Below are 21,888 nucleotides of genomic sequence, written 5' to 3'. Positions count from 1 at the left end.
TGGAAGCAGAGCCAACTCAGAGAGCTAAATGTGACAGATTGGTCTACACCCCTCAATCTGACTGATTTTGGTCCTTTGTCTGTGATTGGCTGGCCCATTACTGGCAGGACTTTTATGTTGATAAATGTAGTTTTTGGACGTGACGTGGGTCTCTCTCCGCCCCGCTGTTGTTTTGCCGGCAGAGGACGCCGGCTGGCGTGTGAGCTGCTGCTGGCCGTGATCATTATCCGGTAGATTTGGTACCTTCAGGTAGGCATTTAACATTCATACTTTATGATGTGTCCGATCGCCGTATTGTCTGAATTACGGGCCTGATTATGTGACTGCATTCCACTTCTAGCCATTCTTGCGTGGAACTGCACTCTGCTGTGAACTGGTGTTCACTGCGCGCTGCCTATACTGCACCAGTGTGTTGCCCATCATCTGTGCCCTGTGGCAGGCCTGATTCGTGGTGCTTACGCTGGCTTGGAGTGGCCACAGTGGTTGGCCCCTGGGTACCTGACTGCTGTCAGTGGATGGTAAGCTGGCCTATGCTACATTGATGTTGTTGCTCCGATGGTAACGATGACCTTAGTCACTAAATCTACCCTCACTTTCCTCAGTGTGTGGTCCAAATTGCGATTGTTCCGAACCACGGATCTATGATCAGGTTAGCGGTGCCTCTCTGACGCTGTAAGTATTCATTTCTTCCTCTTGATTGTCGCTGTCACCGATTACCTCTAGGCTAGTGAGTAATGGGTACCTGTTTGTTAACTTACAGGGGGATTGCTAGCTACACTCCTCGGAGGTTGCTGTTTTGTTGCCGTCACACTCTGCGCCGGTTCCGACTTGCTCCACCTGCTCGTCCTGCTTTTTTTGTTGGTTTAATTATTTTTATTTTCTGGTCCGTTTCTTGGGACGCCAGCCTCCTCGCTGCGCACTGCGCAGGTCTAGTTACCTGTGTGTGTTGTGAGTGCGTGTGTGTCTGTGCGTCTGTATGCGTGTGTGATTGTCATCTAGGCACGGCACCGGAGGCAAGTGTACACCCCCTTCAGTCAACCTACGGCGGTGTAGTTCTCCCCTCTCTCGCTATGCAAAAGTTAAGTTGCATCTAGTAATCACTGTGTATGCAAATTGTGTAATACATTAGTATGTGTCATTCTCGCTATTGAGTGTCTCTCTCTTCTCTCCTCCCTGGATAGGTATGGAGTTGCCATAGCGCGCCGGTCTTCGGGTGGTGGATTCCCTCACTTTTCCATTGCTGTGTGCACTTGGGTGACTATTACTATTTTGCTGCGTGTAGTAGTAGATGGGTGTTTTCTTTTTATTTTGTGTGAGTACTTTATTGTGTGTGTTTATTTTGTGTGGCCTTTTCCCTAGTCTTTATCTATCCCTTTTCAACCGTGCTGCTATTGGTTAGCCTAAGCCTAGCTTCCCCCCCCCTTTAAGAGTGACACCATTGCCCTGTCTCCCCCGTATTGGGGCGTTGCTTATGACTGAGTGTAGCCTCCCTTCTCTCTCGCACAGGTGCCGTGCGTGTGTATGTGTGCGGGTGTGTGTGTGTGGCCATTGGCCATATTGCTCCATATAACGACCCGTCTGTGGGTGTCTAATAGGGATCAGTGCAATATTGTCTGTAATACAATTCATCCATATTGTATTTTTGTAATGTATGAGTATTTGTCCCTTGCATCACCACTGCATATTTGCACACCTGTATGACAAATTCACATCTGTATGACTATTGTATTTATGTAAAGAGAATAAACACTTGACTCATGCCTGAGAGTGCTCCGAACCTGTGTCCTGGTTTACTAATTTGGGGGGTAATTTCACTCCTAGGTTGTCCTCCCCCACCCTAGGTGGCGTAGTCGTGCAAGAGCTGAGTTGAATTTAATTAACTTTAAACGTGCCACTGTTACAACTGGCGTAGATTTCGGCAGGAGAGCACTCTTAAGGCAGAGTTTTGCAAGTGTGTTATGTGCATTGAGTGGTGATGCTGTTAATTTGACTTTTGTTTTTCTTTCATCAGGAGCGAGGAGCGTGGGCCGGTGCGGTTCCGGGGGTAGGGTTGGCAACAAAACAGCAACTTCCCATTAGCCATTCGAGTCTGCCCTCAGGTAGGGGATTGTTTTGGTAATTGTGGCATCGTTGAGACGGAGGAGGAAATACAGCAACTGCGAGACTTGATTGCTTGGTTATGGGATAGCGGCGAGCACCTTTGGCCGGTTAGCACGGCGGGGTTGGGGGAGCATTGTATATAGCATTGGATTGGAGAGCGGCAGTTAGGCTGCCGGGTCTCCACGTTTTACGCTCACTGGTTCCCCTCTGTACCAGAGGCTGGATTCACTGGTCATTTGTTGTGGATAGCGGCAGTTAGGCTGCCGGGTCTCCTTTGGTTGGATAGCGGCAATTGGACTGCCGGGTCGCCATGCGTCATTGCAACCGGGTCCCCTCTGTACCAGAGGCTGGGTCCATTGATATTGTACTATTTGGATAGCGGCGGTTAGACTGCCAGGTCCCCATCTCTTGCTTTGTCACTGGGTCCCCTCTGTACCAGAGGCTGGGTCAGTTGGCCTTGCGTCATTTGGATGGTGGTAGTTGGACCGCTGGGTCTCCTTTAGTTGGATAGCGGCAGTTGGACTGCCGGGTCGTCATGCGTCATTGCAACTGGGTCCCCTCTGTACCAGAGGCTGGGTCCATTGATATTGTACTATTTGGATAGCGGCGGTTAGACTGCCAGGTCCCCATCTCTTGCTTTGTCACTGGGTCCCCTCTGTACCAGAGGCTGGGTCAGTTGGCCTTGCGTCATTTGGATGGTGGTAGTTGGACCGCTGGGTCTCCTTTAGTTGGATAGCGGCAGTTGGACTGCCGGGTCGCCATGCGTCATTGCAACTGGGTCCCCTCTGTACCAGAGGTTGGGCCCACTGGCGTTTTCCCCTCTCTTTTAGCCACACTAAGGCCTGTCTAGGTTGGTTAGTTCCCTGGGATTCCTCGCAGTGGGGAACCCATGATTTGAATCGGTTTGTCGTCGAGGCGCCGACACAAAAGGTGGGGGTAAATGTGACAGATTGGTCTACACCCCTCAATCTGACTGATTTTGGTCCTTTGTCTGTGATTGGCTGGCCCATTACTGGCAGGACTTTTATGTTGATAAATGTAGTTTTTGGACGTGACGTGGGTCTCTCTCCGCCCCGCTGTTGTTTTGCCGGCAGAGGACGCCGGCTGGCGTGTGAGCTGCTGCTGGCCGTGATCATTGATCCGGTAGATTTGGTACCTTCAGGTAGGCATTTAACATTCATACTTTATGATGTGTCCGATCGCCGTATTGTCTGAATTACGGGCCTGATTATGTGACTGCATTCCACTTCTAGCCATTCTTGCGTGGAACTGCACTCTGCTGTGAACTGGTGTTCACTGCGCGCTGCCTATACTGCACCAGTGTGTTGCCCATCATCTGTGCCCTGTGGCAGGCCTGATTCGTGGTGCTTACGCTGGCTTGGAGTGGCCACAGTGGTTGGCCCCTGGGTACCTGACTGCAGTCAGTGGATGGTAAGCTGGCCTATGCTACGTTGATGTTGTTGCTCCGATGGTAACGATGACCTTAGTCACTAAATCTACCCTCACTTTCCTCAGTGTGTGGTCCAAATTGCGATTGTTCCGAACCACGGATCTATGATCAGGTTAGCGGTGCCTCTCTGACGCTGTAAGTATTCATTTCTTCCTCTTGATTGTCGCTGTCACCGATTACCTCTAGGCTAGTGAGTAATGGGTACCTGTTTGTTAACTTACAGGGGGATTGCTAGCTACACTCCTCGGAGGTTGCTGTTTTGTTGCCGTCACACTCTGCGCCGGTTCCGACTTGCTCCACCTGCTCGTCCTGCTTTTGTTTGGTTTAATTATTTTTATTTTCTGGTCCGTTTCTTGGGACGCCAGCCTCCTCGCTGCGCACTGCGCAGGTCTAGTTACCTGTGTGTGTTGTGAGTGCGTGTGTGTCTGTGCGTCTGTATGCGTGTGTGATTGTCATCTAGGCACGGCACCGGAGGCAAGTGTACACCCCCTTCAGTCAACCTACGGCGGTGTAGTTCTCCCCTCTCTCGCTATGCAAAAGTTAAGTTGCATCTAGTAATCACTGTGTATGCAAATTGTGTAATACATTAGTATGTGTCATTCTCGCTATTGAGTGTCTCTCTCTTCTCTCCTCCCTGGATAGGTATGGAGTTGCCATAGCGCGCCGGTCTTCGGGTGGTGGATTCCCTCACTTTTCCATTGCTGTGTGCACTTGGGTGACTATTACTATTTTGCTGCGTGTAGTAGTAGATGTGTGTTTTCTTTTTATTTTGTGTGAGTACTTTATTGTGTGTGTTTATTTTGTGTGGCCTTTTCCCTAGTCTTTATCTATCCCTTTTCAACCGTGCTGCTATTGGTTAGCCTAAGCCTAGCTTTTCCCCCCCCTTTAAGAGTGACACCATTGCCCTGTCTCCCCCGTATTGGGGCGTTTCGTATGACTGAGTGTAGCCTCCCTTCTCTCTCGCACAGGTGCCGTGCGTGTGTATGTGTGCGTTGTGTGTGTGTGTGTGTGGCCATTGGCCATATTGCTCCATATAACGACCCGTCTGTGGGTGTCTAATAGGGATCAGTGCAATATTGTCTGTAATACAATTCATCCATATTGTATTTTTGTAATGTATGAGTATTTGTCCCTTGCATCACCACTGCATATTTGCACACCTGTATGACAAATTCACATCTGTATGACTATTGTATTTATGTAAAGAGAATAAACACTTGACTCATGCCTGAGAGTGCTCCGAACCTGTGTCCTGGTTTACTAATTTGGGGGGTAATTTCACTCCTAGGTTGTCCTCCCCCACCCTAGGTGGCGTAGTCGTGCAAGAGCTGAGTTGAATTTAATTAACTTTAAACGTGCCACTGTTACATAAAGCAAGTGAGAAATGCACAAAATGTGAAGCTATAAAAGAAGAAACACTAATGGTGTCAAAAAATGATTTTGTTTTGTTTATGGCCTATGTGGTCAACTGCACGGCGCAAACTGAGAAACGCACAAAGAAAATACAATACATTATCAAGGGGGCAAGCAAATATTTGAATATCCATGATATGCAGTGGGAAGCAGTCAGAGACGCCCTGAATCTGGCTGATGGCATACCTCAATCTCAAGTATGTGGTGGTACTGGATAATGGGTTTTGTTATTCTACAATGGAATGCAAGGAGCTTGATAAAGAATGGGCAAGAATTTAAGAAATATATAGATGACGTTAGTGTGAAACCTAATGTTATTTGCGTACAAGAAACATGGCTGATCCTTAAGCTTGACTTTAGCATTAAAGGATACACCTCAGTTAGGAGGGACAGAGATAGTGGCATGGGTGGGGGAGTCTTAACATTTGTGCAAACTGGTATTCAGTACAGAGAGGTTAAAAGAGGGAAGCAGTTGGAATATTTAGTGTTAGAGGTCTGGCCAGGGAATGAGAGGGTGGAAATAATTAATTTTTACAACCCATGTCTGCAGCTACAAATGAACCAGTTGGAAGAGATTTGGGAGGGCACAAAGGGAAGAGTAATATGGTGTGGGGACTTCAATGCACACAGCACACTGTGGGGAGATAAGAATGACTGCAATGGGGATGTGATTCTGGAGTTCATGGATGGGGAAGGGCTGGTATGTCTAAATGATGGGTCAGGTACCAGAATGGACATGGCGAGAGGAACGGAGTCTGCTATTGACGTAACACTAGCCACAGCAGCACTAGCAGACAAGTGTGAGTGGGAAGTGTTGAGAAGTAATGCTGTGGGCAGTGACCACTTCCCAATCAGAATTGAGGTGGGGGTGGATGTGGTAGTGGAACAAGGAATTTGCAATGAGAAATGGATTCTGCAGAAAGCTGACTGGAAGAAGTTTAGAGAGATCAGTGATGCCCGACTGTCCTTTATAGACACAAATGGAGAGATAGAAGACTTCTGCCAGCAAGTAAGCGACGGCATAGTTTGTGCAGCAACAGCGGCAATCCCTAAAAGTAAACCTGTGAGCCTAGGCAGGATTGTCCCTTGGTGGAATAACGAGTGCAGAGTGGCAGTAAAGAACCGTAATAAGGCATTCAGAGTACTGAAGAAAACCCATAATTTCCAGAATTTAGTTTTATTTAAGAAAGCTCAGGCAGCAGTGAGGAGAACAATAAAACAGGCCAAGAAAGAATGCTGGAGGATGTTTTGTGATTCAGTAGGTCGTGACACTCCTGTGGGTAAAGTGTGGAACATGATTAAAAGAATGAAAGGGAATGGAAAGCAATATGGATACCCTGGACTGTTAGATGGGGACACTGTAATCACAAGTAATGTCGGAAAAGCAGAAATTATAGCAAAGACGCTGAGTAAAGTTCACAGCTCTGACAACCTCTCCCAGCAGGAGAAGGCGGCAAGAGCTGAGACAGTGGAGAAATATCAGGAGGACGGTGTTACAGCTGATGACAACGCAGAAGTGTCAGGGTTGGAAATTAATGCATTATTTACAATCTCTGAGCTGAACAATGCCCTTAGGAAACTAGGCAAATCCTCCCCAGGAGGGGATGGAGTATGCTACTCCATGTTGGAGAATCTGACAAATGAAGGAAAGGAAGTGTTACTGGCTCTCTATAATAGGATATGGGTAGAGGGAACCATCCCATATGCCTGGAAGGAGTCCATAATAATCCCAATTAAGAAGCCTGGCAAAGACCCGCAAAACCCAGGCAACTATAGGCCGATAGCCCTAACCTCGCAGATGGGAAAAACAATGGAGAAAATCATAAATGACAGGATGAGCTATGTAGTTGAGTCAAGGAAATTGATACAGAGTTACCAGAGTGGATTCAGAAGGGGTAGAGGTACGATGGACCCGTTGGTGGTATTGGAGGACGCTATAAGGAGAGCGCAAGCTAACAAAGAAACCGTTGTAGCCGTATTCTTCGACATAGAAAAAGCTTACGACATGATGTGGAAGGAGGGGCTGCTCATAAAGATACGCAAAATGGGTTTTAGAGGGAGAGTGTTCAGTTGGATCAGGGAATTTTTAACAGGTAGAACAATTAAGGTCCGGATCAATGGAATAACAAGCCAAAGATATGTTACTGAAAATGGTATCCCGCAAGGGAGCATAGTCAGCCCTATGTTGTTCGCCATAATGATTGATGGGATTTTTAGCGAAGTTGAGGATCAAGTGGAGGTTGCCTTGTATGCGGACGACGGGGCTCTATGGAAAAGGGGAAGAAATGTGAAGTATGTGGGCAAGAAAATCCAACGGGCAGCAACTGCAGTGGATAAATGGGCTACACAATGGGGCTTCAGAATTTCAGTGCAAAAGACCAAAACAATGGTGTTCTCTAAGAAAAAGGTCACAGATGATCTGAAACTCACAATATCTGGACAAGAGATAGAAAGGGTTGACTGTTTTAAATACCTGGGAGTATGGTTAGACCCAAAATTGACTTGGTCGTTGCATATACAGAGTATTGTTGAAAGGTGCAAGAAAGTCCTGAATGTGATGCGGTGTTTACGCGGAACAGAGTGGGGAGCAAGCAGGCATGCCTTAAGAACTATATACACAGGCCTAATAAGGTCAGTCTTTGATTATGGATGTTTCATTTATGGATCAGCAGCCAAGACATTGCTGAGGAAACTAGAGGTGGTTCAGAACCAAGCTTTAAGACTGTGCTGCGGGGCCATGAAGACCACACCAGTAGTGGCCTTACAGGTTGAAATGGAAGATATGCCTCTTCACCTTAGAAGGGATCAGTTGGCAGCTGTGTACTGGGCAAGCTTGAGAGGCCATAGTTCGGACCACATGAGCCAGTGTGTTATACAGTTGTGCCAAGAAAGGCTGAATGAACAAATTAGAAGCTATGGGTGGACGATCAATGACAGAGTGCGAGACATGAACATCTATGATCTGAAGATAAGTCCTACAGTTTTTATTCCCCCTAGTCCGCCATGGGCTATGGAAGTGGTGCCTACTGACCTCCAGTTGTTAGAGGGAAAACAGAGTGCTGAACTAGATAAGTATATGGTGCAAGGGTACTTAAATGAGAAGTATGGTGAAGAGCTAAAAATATTTACAGATGCTTCCAAGCATACTGACAAGAGAGTTGGAGTGGCATTTGTTATCCCAGAACTCAGAATTGAAGTGGGCAGGAGAGTTCCTGATGATCTAGCAGTATACACAGCTGAGTTAATAGCTATGTGGCTGGCTTTGCAGTGGATGGAGAAGAACAGACCGAAGAAGGCAGTTATTGCATCAGACTGCAGTTCAGCACTGATCAGCATTAAAACATGGCAGTCAAAATCCAGACAAGATATAGTGTGGAATATAGCACAAGTCTCAAACGTGCTACAAAAAGCGGGTACCAACCTCTCGTTTGTGTGGGTACCTGCTCATATAGGTGTAGCAGGTAATGAACAAGCCGATGAAGTTGCCAAGGAGGCAGCTAGCAACAGCGAAGTAGACCTGGAAATAGACTACAGCAAGGCTGAAGTTAAAAGCATTATAAAGCATAAAGTGAGAGAGCAATGGCAATCCCTATGGGACAGTGAGGTAACAGGAAGACATCTACATGACATCCAAGACAAGCTAGAAAGATGCAGATCATCGAACAGGAGTAAGGGAGAGGAAGATGCACTGTCAAGAATGCGATTTGGACACACTAAGCTTAACAGTACCCTTGCAATTATGAAGAAGCACGCAGATGGTAAATGCCAGTTCTGTGATAGTCCAGAAACACTGGAGCATGTGATCTGTCACTGTCCATGCTATCAGACAGAAAGGGAGACCTTAATAGAGCAGCTCAGAAGGGCTAAGTTAAGACTAAACCTAAAGGAGATTTTAAAGTTAGGCTCTGGTCACATCTGTTTTAACCATGTGTTTAGGTTTCTGAGGGATACAGGGCTTATCCACAGAATCTAGTGCTACCCTCATAATTTCTTTTGAGTTTTTGTTTTTGTTTTGTTTTGTTATTATTATTACTATTATTACTACTATTATTTTCCTTTTCTTTTCTTTTCTCTCTTTCCCCTTTTCCCTTTCTTTCCCAGCTTAGGCTCAGAATAGGCTCTCTTGCATCCACACCCCAGTCCAGCAAGTGGCGGTAATGCTGCTTTTTCGCTAAGCTGCCAACCGCCATTAAAAACTCAAAAAGAAGAAGAAGAAGAAGAAGAAAAACGTCCATCAGCTGCTAGTCAAAACAATCGTCCAGACGTGACTGATAGTTAACTTTGCTAGCGCTGTTTCTTCATTAATTAGGTCAGAAAACCAAAATCCTACCCTGAAACAGATTTGTGTTTTGCTTACAACCTTACTGAAAAGTTACACGAGTGAGGTGGTGGCATGATTGAGCACACAACGTAGTTGGTCCGCGTGCTTTCTAGTCGAGTGTGATGCCGAGACCCTTCAAGCCAGACTATCGAACTGCCGGTAAGCATAATATAGCCCGGTTTTAGGGAAAGGGGAAAGCGATTACCTCCTGTTACCTCGCGGGGAAACTTGCACCTTTGTCACAAACACCCCTGGCACAATTTCCAATAAGTTTTTAATAATATATATGACCGTAATATCTTGCATTTGAAAACACGAGATTTCCGCTTTTAGTTCATGGAGCGCTGTCAAACTGTCCGACTTCTTCTGACCGACCTGTTGCAGCGCTGTGGTCAAACGGCATTTTAGGGTGGGCCTTAGCCAAAGGTGAAAGACGCATAGGTTTCACATTAAGATTAAGTGAGTAAAATATACAGAGATTGATATTTGTACAAATGCATCTTCAGTGATATATTTCCCAAATGTTGCTACTGTCAGAATAGCATTATTTCTATTCTCTGTATTCCTGCTAATAGAATGCTTTTGGACAGAATAACAATTTGTAAATTGTAGGCCTACTTTGAAGTTTATAGCTTATTTAAGAAGTGACCATTAAGTGCACTTTTTATTTGAAAGAGGAAATATAAAATATGACTAAAACAATACAGTTTTGTGTTTATTTGATTGCTATTCAAGACACTTTGTAGCTGCCTATATTAATATTCAGAGAAGTCAGAGAATTATTTGTTTTCATTATTTCATCATTTTTGGTTGGTGGTGTGCCGCGAGATTTTTTCAAGGGAAAAAGTGTGCCTTGGCACAAAAAAGGTTGGGAAACACTGCTCTAGGAGACACTGACGAAGGCAACAGCCGAAACGTTTGTCTACACTTCTGCTGCTATGTAAATACAAAATAAAAAAGAAGAAAAGAAGAACCCGAGTGCGATCCACTTTTTCACCTTCCTAGTCGCTCTAGGCTTGCCTACTCTCCCACGGCATCTTCAAAATATTTTGTGTCTCTGCCCAGTCGCATTCTTGCTCCCCCAACCCCCGACCAGCGCGTGCCCCCCTCGCAACGCGCATGCGGCCCCTCCCTTTGCCAATCTCTCGAGGTGTCAGGTGACTCTGAATCTGACTCTGAAAGTTAGTTCAGAAGCTTCAATCAAAAATACAAATCAGTTGAAATAGGAATCATAGCCTATTTTTCAGAGGCATAGCTATAGCTGACAGTCAGGTTTTTTTCTACCTAAACGTGGCACCTACGGCTGGCTGGCTGGCAGATTTATGATCACTAAATGTCCTACTCAACATTGTTTTAGAGAGCTTGATAGAGTTCTTCAGCGGAAGCGGAAGCATGTAGTAGATTGTAGTCTTTCATGTTAGCATTTAAGGACGTCCTGGTTCCTATCGGCTTCCGGCCTCCATTGGGAATGAATAGGGGTAAATTTCAAATAAGCTCCGAGTGCAAGCACGCGCTTAGCGAACCCCCGCAAACTGTCGAGGGTGTTAAAAATAGGCTGTAGGTATGACATGGTTGATCATTTTGTGTCAAACTTCGACATAAATACGATGTTGCGTCCATATGCTAAACCCGGAAGCTTTTGGCGACTACAGAAGCGGCGCCTGTATCTAACGGCATGTACGTGCGGAAGGTTGTACCCATGGCAACCAAAGGAAAGTATGTAGTTCGGAAGTTTTAATGATCAGAAAGGGGTTAGCAATATTGAATTATAATCGTCATGATTTAACATGTGAATACACCAACATGATGATACGATCCGTTCCACTAATGAGAAAGGGATGCGGGGACACGCTAATGTTCGTTGTTGCCGTGCAACTTATATTTTTGCCAAACCTGAATCTCTATGGCGTTTTGCAATGTAAAAAATCGCCATGGAACCGGTAGTCCAAACGCCGCATACAAGTTGACGTCAACGCTGAAGAGCTCTATTGTGAGCATATATTGTACCCTAATATGTAGACCTACTGTGTTCAGGCTACATTTCAAGCTCACCTTTCAGGCTCTACTACCAGACATCTTCAAAATCTTTCGTGTCCCTCATAGGTGCTCAAGTGACTGTCGCGTGCAGCGCTTCTCCCTCCCCCCAGTGGAGTTGTTGCGTCCGCGCTCGTGCCCATTCTCGACAGGCCTGGTGAATTTGACTGACTCTGAAGACTTTGTTGTAGAAAACTTCAATTAAAATTATGAATTATACCGAAATCAAATGATATTGAAATATTATTAAAATTATAGCCTAATTGATATTATTTTTCCCCTCCCTTGGAAGGGCAACGTCAGCCAAGGTGGGCAAAAGGGCAGTTGCCCGGGCACCTTGGGCAACTATGCTGTGCACGATTTTAACTGTATTAAGCCCCAAAATAGTGGCATGCCCATTTAATCCCGAAGGAAATTCAGATGTCTAGTAGCACACACAAATACAAATTCATTTACTTTTACACATATTAAACATGCAACCATTAAGACAACAAAATACGTCCATATACTGCATTTATCTGACAGAAGAATAGATGCTATCTACTGACTGATCAGTGTTTTAGTATTCAGTGTGTGTGTGTGTGTGTGTGTGTGTGTGTGTGTGTGTGTGTACGCGTGCATGCACATCTGAGTACACATGCTAAGGGGATGGGGTCTTTTGTGTGCACATGTACAGTGTGTGTGTGTGTGTGTGTGTGTGTGTGTGTGTGTGTGTGTGTGTGTGTGTGTGTGTGTGTGTGTGTGTTCTTACACTGTCGGAAGTCCTCTCTGGTGACTGGTTCAGACACTGAGACAGAAATTACAATATTAGCTATCATAACGCCATACAGATAATCATTGCTATATCACAATAGTCACTACTGAATGACCAAATTACAATAAGAGTCATCCACTACAAATCCTTCATGTTTATTGTGTAGGGTCATTCCACACCATTTGATGAAATCTCCATGCACTTTTGTCTCAAACTATTTACACTTTTTTTTTTCCGGAAGGTTTAATAACCCTTTCTTTTTGATAATGTACATTTTCTGACCTTTTATGCACCCCCCTTCTATTTTATTTTACACCAAGAATATAGAGATTTTAATATAAATATAATATTAAATATAGAGAATTTTCTCAGCAAAATGCATCAAACTGGCAAAGTGGACCTGTACGCTGCATAGCGACAGCATCACAGCTTCATCAAAAACGAGCCCACTGGCCTCTTTCAGCTTGTTGGAAATGTGTCAATGCCACTGGACATTTGCAAACCGCCCTCAGCAGATTATTTGTGAGTGTCTATTTCCTCAGAACAAAAACACTGGTGAACAAAACAATGCAACATCTGTTACATAAACAACAACAACCAGTAATATTTTCAGAATATTTTGTGATGTGAGTGAGAAGAGATTTGTTCAATCTGCATGGAATGACCCTATAGACATCATACAGTATGTTAGGTCCTGTGCACCAGTTAGTGGGACTTTAAAATGACTTCAATGAAATTATACTGTATGAGACAAGTTCCCAACATATGAGTGGCACCAACTTTAAATGTAAGCTTGTGGATGCTGACAAAATATCTTTGTAATGACTTACTGAGTGGGGGCAGCCACAATAAACTCCCTGTGCTTTTGACTGTGAGATCAGGATCCGTATCTGGAGACCAACACAGAGACACCCATTTATACACATGTATCACAAGGTCCCGCATTCTGATTGGCTGGTATGTTTTTTTCCCAAACCATTCAACTATGTAATGGTTCAACTCCTTGACTCCTTAGAGCCGTGTTGACACTAAACGCCTCATAGGCTTTTCCCGTCCTATGACTCTGCGTGTACACCAGAAATAACTAAAGCGACCTTGAAAAAGTCCTTGAAAAAGTTTCTGCATCTGCTCTGGGTGTAATTTTCCTATATTTGATATAGCTAATCACACAACGGTGATATGAACATTGCAATTGAAAGCTGAAATGCTGAAATGTGTCATTATACAATTCTCGTGACAATGTAATTCTACTCATTACCATAATATTAATTGACTTTTAATGGCTGAAATTCGATCCCAGTTCGCTTCGTCCCTGGCGACTTTGCATTCGCTCTGGTCACTTTTGATGTACACACGAGGTAGACTAGATTTAATTACTGTGAAATGTATTAATCCCGAAGGGAATTCAGATGTCTAGTAGCAGACACACATACAAATTCATTTACTTTTACACATATTAAACATGCAACCATTAAGAGTCTCTCAGTGCACTAATGCATGGGGGATCAAGTAAGTCCTTATTCACATCTTGCTATATATTTTGTCACTTTCTATATCCATCTAACCTGCTGCAGATATTTTGACTGCAACCTGACTGAAGATCGACTCTAATTTCTCCTCTACAGGTAGCTCCATCTTCAGTGCAGAGACGGATGTTTTCACCAGATCAAGGTAGAGGTTGGAGTTAACATTCAGGCTGGTTGGAATTTTACTGCCAGGAATATCAGAGATGGACCCTACATTCTGTATAGAAACACACACACGCATGCACGCACGCACGCACGCACACACACACACACACACACACACACACACACACACACACACACAAACACACACACACATGCACCCACACACATACAAATGTGTAACAAAAAACTAATTAAATAAAGTAGATTCATGAAGTAGCTTCATGTTTGACAATACTGAATGTTGTGCGTAAACGAAACGTAAAACGAAAGCCAGCATCATACATATTAACACCTATGTTAAACCTTACTGTCACCAAAATTGTCATGTCTATGTCTTAATGTAGTTGTGATGTAGTTGAGTATTTTCAGCAAATAGTTAATAGGCCAGCCGGCGACCCCATCTGCATTGGCTACGTCAAATCAAGAAACTCAAAATAAAAGAGGGTTACTAGGCAAGTCGCTATTAAGTCCTTTGTTTTAGTAGAGGCTCCGAAGATGTTGCGTCACTAGGCGTGGCCTGGCTCGCATTCAATTAACAGCAGCTTAAACTTGAGACTGAAGCCATTCCATGTCATGTATTTCACCTTACACATTGCGTCGGCGCATGTGGCCCAAAAAAATACCCCAAAGCACTCAAAAGCAGAGTTGCCTCGTGACCCTCCTTAATTTTGATGTTCAAGATGCTCTTTTTCCCTTGAAGGGCACCTGCACGGAACAATTATTTGAAACCAAAGGCAGTGCTCTCCCATCTCTTTCTTAAAGAGTTTTTAATGTTGAGATACAGTTGAAGGTTTTTCTCGGTTAGTTACCTTGAGGAAATGGATGTGATCCTGTGTGTGTGAAAGCTGCTCCATCTCAGCAACTCTCTTCTTCAGCTCAGAGATCTCCTGCTCCACTTGTTGCAGGAGTTGTTCAGCTCGACTCACCTCAGCCTTCTCCTGAGCTCTGATCAGCTCTCTCACCTCAGAGCGCCTTCTCTCAACAGAGTGAATGATGTCATCAAACATCTGGTCACTATGTTCCACTGCAGACTCTGCTGAGCTCTACCAGGCGACACAGAAAGACAGAAAACAGAACACAGCTAGTAATATGCATCTGTACAGTCTCTGCCAGTAGTACTGGAACCCTTGGTTTAAGTAGCCTACATAATGGGAAATTGTGTTTAAAATAGACTGCCCGACACGTTTCCACCTACATGGTCTTCATTTACCTTGAAAAAGTAAAACAATATTGCAACCAGAGTGCCACAGTTTCCTCCTCTTTATTTTGAAAGTGAAAGTGAAAGTAAAAGCCAACTGGGAAACTCCAACTGCCATTGTCATTGTGACACAGCACTCCACAGCACACAAGTGAACACTGCACACAACGGAATTGCATTTATGCCTCACCCGTGCAAGGGGGCAGCCCTCAGTGGCGCCCCATGGGGAGCAGTGCGGTGGGACGGTATCATGCTCAGGGTACCTCAGTCATGGAGGAGGATGGGGGAGAGCACTGGTTGATTACTCCCCGCACCAACCTGGCGGGTCGGGAGTCGAACCGGCAACCTCTGGGATGCAAGTCTGACGCCCTAACCGCTCACCCATGACTGCCCGATTTTGTGTTATTTTTTGTTGTCTACTACCCACTGACTGTTAGAGCACCCGTGTTGAAAAGTTTGGATCCTTGCAGCGCTTCCGTTTTTCCTTTTTTTCGAAGAATCACCACGTGTATGATGAATTAGACTACTTTTCCCCCATGGGACATGCATTAGCCTTTCCTGGTGAACCAGTAGCCTGTAAGTAACAGGCTACTGGTACACTGCCCTTTCACGCCTCTCCGCAGGCGGGGTTTAGTCAAAAGATGCTTGCACGCGGTTGGAGCAACCTCATATGAATGACATGTCACTTCGACCACTCACGTTGAAGCTTTGTGACGTAGGACGTGTCGTCAGGTAAGCACCGCCAGGTCGGGAACCAAAACAGAACAACGTCCTTTAGAAAATCAACTTACGTTATTTTGGATAACACCGCTGAAATTGCTGCTTCCATCCCGACGCATGATAACTCCTCGCACGCCGCCATTACTGTTGTGATTCAGGGAGGGGGCGGGCACAGCCGAACTACCCTGGGGGAGGGTGTTGCGTTCGATAAACGTCATACCCACTGAAATCCCTCCCTACGATCCTGATTTGTCGTGCTGCCCCGGTTATTTCGAAAACGGAGGAGGAGAGCGAATCACAGGTGTACCAGAAGGATTGTGTAGCCCAGCCCCCCTGGGCGTCAACACATAGCTTCTGGTTCACCAGGAAAGCATTAGCCACCTGTGCCACCTGTTTCACGGTTTCCTCTATCACACAAGACATAGAAATTGTCTGGGGGCACCATAAATACGGTACTATCATTTGGTAAAAAAAAGAAGGAGAAATCCGATTTCAATGGTGTGTTATGTTGGTAAGAAATCTACCAGAGATGGAACTATAAAGAACCTTCTTGGATGTGGGGGTAAGGCAGTAATTTATTACAGAAGTCTAATAATATAAGGATGTGCAACCAAATATCAAACCCCTTAGCGCAGAGCCTATGTTATAACCTTACTGTCACCAAAATTGTAACGACTATGTCTAAATCTGTTACTTAAAGGAACAGTCCACCCTTTTTTGATTTTCACATATTTGCAGTATTTCCAAGCATCATACATAAATGTGCATATCATTTTCTTCTCAGTTTTTTTCAGTACTTAGATGTATTGGATCAGCATTATTAGCATAGCTTAGCATAATCACTGGAAGTGAATGGAGGCATCAGCATCAAGCCACAAATGATCACTTCAATAGCTGTTTTTTACATGAATTTTAAAGTACTTTATAAGTACATTTGATGATGATTTGTTTGCCCCCAATAGACTTGCATTGCTACGCTTGATTTGGCTAGGCAATGGAAACACAAAGACGAAAATTATATGCACATTCATGAATAATGCTGGGAAATACTAGCCTGGGAGTACCCATGCTGCCTTGCGCGTTCTTTTCGAACTGCTGATTTAGTTTGGCATTTGCCGCCAGACAAGGGAAATACTCAAATATGTGAAAATCAAAAAAGGGTGGACTGTTCCTTTAAGGCTCTTGGTAATGTCATAGCAATATTGTTATAATGTTTTTTCAGCAAACAGTGGGCAAATAGGCCCGCCACCGACCCCATCTGCACTATGAGGCTACGGAGGGGTGCCAGTACTGCTGCAAATGTCATTTGTCTTAGTTTTGTCTGAAATTACAAAATCTATTTTGAGAATAACAATGTTCTATTCTAAATAACCTGGGACCTCCAAGTTCAAGATACTGGTGGTATAAATTGTATAGCCTATTTCTATTTATTTCTGGAGATATAACACATTTTAATAAACTACGTAAGGGGTGCCAACACTGCTGGGTCTGTGTATTTAACTATCCAATTAGTCTAACTTTGAAATGCTACTGCTTCCCATCTTGGGATTTTCTTCATGAATAAAAAAACATGTGAATCACAAAAAAAAAACAAATTCAAATATCTTATAATTTCAATCTTTTCAACGCTTGTGTAGGCCTAATGGATCCCAACTAGGACAAGAGGAGTTTGTTGTGGTAAACCTCCCGCCCAAAGCCTCTCACAGGTTTAGTTTAGTTTAGTTTCGTTTATTTGTTAGGGACAGATATAGCATGTTGTAGAACAGCCAAACAGCAAGCATCATAGCATTTATAGTAAATGCCTGTCCCTAGGACTTTTAAAACAAGACACTAACGGTAACAGCAATAACAATAAAACATTGTTAACTCAAAAACAGCCTATTCACTCATACACTTCAATCATTCATCCTTAAAATCTATCAGTCATAAATTTGAAATTGATGTTTATTCATCCATCCATCTCATGCATCTTGTGCACTGGCAATTGAGCCAGTGCTATTGCTCGTGCTGGGGGTTGCTGTGAGGTTGAAGGTTCAGGCCCTGAGTAGGAAACCTCTTTGTCTCTTCTTCATTACTCACCTTCAGAGTCTCAACTGCTCTCCTCAGCTCCTGAAGCTCCTTCTCTCTCTTGTGGATTGTCTGCTGGCATCTCCGTTGGCTCTGTCCCAGCCTTTCCTGTTTAAATAGATCATAATTCATTTCATTACTCTGAGGGGTAAACATTTCAGTTTTTTTGCACATTTGCGGAAAGAAAGTAGAACATTTTGATTGTTCTACCAGGTTTGGGCTTAGTGTTAAGCATCCAATGTGAACAAAATAAAGGGAGTATATTGTTTATATGATTAGAAGCTGTATCAAATACAAAGTAATAAACATAAAATAAAGTGCCGTACAGTGCATTTCCAACAGCACACAATATTATTAGGTTACTGTAAATAGGCCTACGGTATGTTCTTATTGAAGACATCATATCCTATGCAATGGATAATTCTTAGATTATGTGCAATTTTGGCCTTGACATCAAAAAAAATAAAACTGGGGAATATTTTTTAGGTTTTGCTTATCCATCATGTGTAGAAAATAGAAACACATTATGTAAGTGGTTGTGCAATTTTTTTATTTATTTTTTTCTGGCTTTATTTGAACATGTAATTTCCATCACACACAAACAATGTGGTGTACACTCAAAACTATTAACATAACCAATGCAGTCTAGCTGCAAGTTTATAAAGCTCCAAATGTCATGCTTGCTTGTAATTTACAGCCTACTTGTTGTGATTATAGTGAAGAAAACTAGCCTTATTAGTATAAGCTAGCACTTTGTACCTGTTATTATACAATCTGATGTGGAACCTGAATAGCAGGCCATCACACACCAAGATGAAATATAATCTTAACATATCTTAGCAGGTTAATGTTTCACCCTATTTTGTTGTTCCCAGGACCTTACACAGTGGATATACACATACACATCTTACTCAAATGCTTTGGGTTTATTTTTTAAATCACATTATTGCACAGAATATTTTTATATTAAAGGTGGTAAAAGTTTATTTATCTTTGTGTCATTTCTTTACATCACAAAAACAGGAGTGTAGGCTCCAACCGTATCTCACGTCTGTCGTAAAGTCTTCACGAAAAAAATGGGGAAAATTCTGGGGAAAATTCTAGGGCAGAATCTACAAAGGACGTGGTGCATTCAGTTTAGACTTTATCGGAAGACTTTACGACAGACGTGAGATAGGGCTCGTAGACTGCAAACAAGAGGGTTATGCTGCCAGGTAGCAGGGCCGGATTAAGACAGCCTGGGGCCCCTGGCTACATAATTACAAGCTAGGAATTAAGGATAACATGTCTACCAACTGTACTCAGCACAACAATTGAGAACAAGTCTGCAATTTTTCAGTTTTGGCCAATCAGGGATCCCCTGGCAGGTGGGGGCCCCTAGGCTGCAGCCATATCCTGCTTGTGCGAGATATCTTGCCTGGTTAGGTTAGATTAGAAGGATGAGTGGCGGGCCTTTTGGCAGTCTCCTGAGTGACACAAGTACAGCATCAGGTCAAACCCCATGTGAAGATGTAGGTTAGCTGGTTTAACCAGACCACGATAATTACTTTGTAATTCATCTTTGGTCTGGATCCTCGATGCCCTGTACCGCTTGGGTGGGAGGAGTGAGCTCAACTTTGGTTCGAAAGTAGTGGTGATCAATCACTGTCAGTTGACGTTCATGATGTCTGTTATTATGCGCCCAAGTGCGTTCACTTATTGGCCAGCCACCTGGAGGACGACTAAACCCTCCCCAGAGAAGCGCAATCAGACCATTTGTGGATGACGAAGTAATTGAAAATGAATAGTCTGGCCTGTACTCGTGCATTTTCGCTCAACTTCATGAGCTCGCACAAGGGTCTGGTCGAGGTGAGTTGAGCCAGAAGTGCTCTGTGCACATCATACTCGATCCCATAGAGCCAATCACAATTGTGGGCGGTGTGTTAACAGTTATGATGTAGCATCATGCGCGACAACACAGTAGCACAACAACGTCCACTTTCAATATGATTGAAGTAGTACGTTATTCAAAATGACATACACATTTAAATCTCCAATCAGGTTCGAGATTTTTTTAAATACACCCCCACCTTGTAAGAGCTAGGGAAACGACAAAGTTCCAGATGGATGAGAAACATGAGAAACATCCATTTGTGTGGGAGTCATGCAGGTCAATGGGTTAGTGTGATATGTTGGGATCTTAAGACCCCTGGTCATGGACTCAGGGCCGGATTAAAACTTTCTGAGGCCCGGGGCTAATTACCCGGATGGGGCCCTTCATATCATGTTCTGACGCATGACGTCACACAAACCCACTGACACATCAGCGTACACAGTAGGCCTACCAATCTATGACAGATACCGTTTAAAGTTAACTGGTGATATTATTTCTAGGGGTGGGCAAACATGAAAATCTTTAATCGCATTAACTCAATGACTTTCTGTGATTAATCGCATGGCGCGCGAAACCCAAAAATAATAATAAATCATAAATAAAATAAATAATAAATAAAATAAAAATATTTTTTAAATTAATAAAATAATAATAATAATAATTTGCATATGTACTGTGTAGATAACCTATGTAGGTCTAATATAATATTCCACAATGGAAATGTAGGCTATTTGCCAACCTATCAGTCTAAATGTAGTAGGCTATATGCCTATCCAATGTAGGCCTACTAATGAAACAAATTATTGCATACAATATTACACTAGTGCTATTTAAGATTGTAGGCTACTGAAACTGATATATTAGAAATTATAAACTCAAATTAGGATGGTCTACATGGGCCTACAAGAAAAAAAACAAAAACTTGTCACTTAAAAAAACTATATGTTAAAACGGCTTGCCATAGGCGTGCGTCTGTGAGATATGTCCCGCCTTCTCTCACTGTCAAAGACTCCCACCTTCTCTCTTATCTGTCGCTATTTTTAAGGTGTTTCAGCGACTAGAAACTAATTGACTGTCTGTTGGCATTGACAGCAATTACATCTTTCAAAACAATAACGTTGACATGACTAACACTATCTTAAATGCTGACGAAGTTGCCGATGTCGCGAAATCATAGCCTACCATTTTGATGCAGCCTACTATGCATGCGCAGCGCCATGTAGATACCAAAACGTTGGGTGAGGAAAGTACGGTAATATCTCGCGGTTCGCTTTTTGATCAGGGCTTTAGTAAGTCCGCGTGGCGTTATTGACAGCTGATAGACAGCCAGCACAACAGTACCCTTTTCATGCTGACCGTACAATAGACTAACCTTGCGAGCTGCAAAGGCGAGCCACATGCTGCTCGAGAGTTGCGCAAGGAGGACCAGAACTGTGTAGGCCTACCGGAAAAATCTTTGCTGGTGGTAGCCGCTACAGCAGGCTGACTACTCCACAGGTTGGTTAATTTGGGTGTTTTCTGTAATAATTCTTTGGCTCTTTCCTTTTTTATTATCTTCTAAAATTTTCGTTTTTTTGCTCCGCTCTCCTGTTTCCTATGGCTCAACATTTTCGCTCGTTTTCTTTTTTTTCTTCTATTATTTTTTGTCATTTGACATTCCGCGACCGGAGCCCCCCCCTAGCGGTGATGCCCGGGGCTGCAGCCCGTTCAGCCCATTCTTTAGAGACGGCCCTGCATGGACTTGGTGAGCCCATTCATTAATCCACCCATGTGTTTGTGACAAAATACATGACATTATAGAAGTAGAGTTTATTAATAAACCTTCAGTCGGAGTTGGTAGGTTGTAAAGCATTTGCTCTGCATAAATGTATTTTTTAAAGAAAATGCACAACATAAAAATAGCAAGACTACAGTATAACAATGTCTCTGACAGTATTTGTAGTTCGATATCTTACCTTTTCATTACTCCATTCTTCTGTAGCTGAGATGGTGTCATGGCCTTTATGTTGGTCCATCAGGCACAAATAACAGATGCAACTCTGATCAGTACGACAATAGATTTCAAGAACCTTGTTATGACGAGGGCAAATCATTTCATGTAGCTGGCCAGTGGCGGCGATTACTGTGTGACTTCTGCCTGGGTGTGAAGCTCATTGTGAGCTATAAAGTGAGTTTCACAATACGACATCAGACAATCCAGACAGGACTTCACAGCTTTGAGTTTTCTCCCGGAGCAGATATCACACTCCACATCTCCAGCGTCAGCG

General features: G+C 43.6%; 1 protein-coding gene across 1 annotated transcript; it reads right to left on the bottom strand.

The window, feature by feature from the left end:
* Nucleotides 1-6,379: 6,379 nt before the first annotated feature.
* On the bottom strand, nt 6,380-21,678 carry LOC134444752 (uncharacterized). The gene is made up of 7 exons (XM_063193969.1): nt 21,577-21,678; nt 17,761-17,856; nt 14,573-14,806; nt 13,638-13,815; nt 12,903-12,962; nt 12,070-12,105; nt 6,380-6,423 (listed from the first exon to the last, which is right to left on the bottom strand). The coding sequence occupies exons 1-7, from the start codon at nt 21,634-21,636 to the stop codon at nt 6,380-6,382; spliced, it is 708 nt and encodes a 235-aa protein (XP_063050039.1). The 5' UTR covers nt 21,637-21,678.
* Nucleotides 21,679-21,888: the final 210 nt, after the last annotated feature.

This window comes from Engraulis encrasicolus, unplaced genomic scaffold, assembly GCF_034702125.1.
Source record: "Engraulis encrasicolus isolate BLACKSEA-1 unplaced genomic scaffold, IST_EnEncr_1.0 scaffold_707_np1212, whole genome shotgun sequence".
Taxonomy (NCBI): Eukaryota; Metazoa; Chordata; class Actinopteri; order Clupeiformes; family Engraulidae; genus Engraulis; species Engraulis encrasicolus.
The sequence above is the reverse complement of the archived record's forward strand: the minus strand, read 5'-3'. Positions and strand labels throughout refer to the sequence as shown.

What these genes read in the sequence shown, in the direction of transcription:
- LOC134444752 (XM_063193969.1), bottom strand. Translation starts at nt 21,636, where the DNA reads ATGGACCAACATAAAGGCCATGACACCATCTCAGCTACAGAAGAATGG. An exon ending in AGTCAAAATATCTGCAGCAG is followed by an intron (nt 12,963 to 13,637) that starts GTTAGATGGATA and finishes GTTGGTCTCCAG; the next exon opens with ATACGGATCCTGATCTCACA. An exon ending in CAGAGAGGACTTCCGACAGT is followed by an intron (nt 6,424 to 12,069) that starts GTAAGAACACAC and finishes CCACTGTCTCAG; the next exon opens with CTCTTGCCGCCTTCTCCTGC.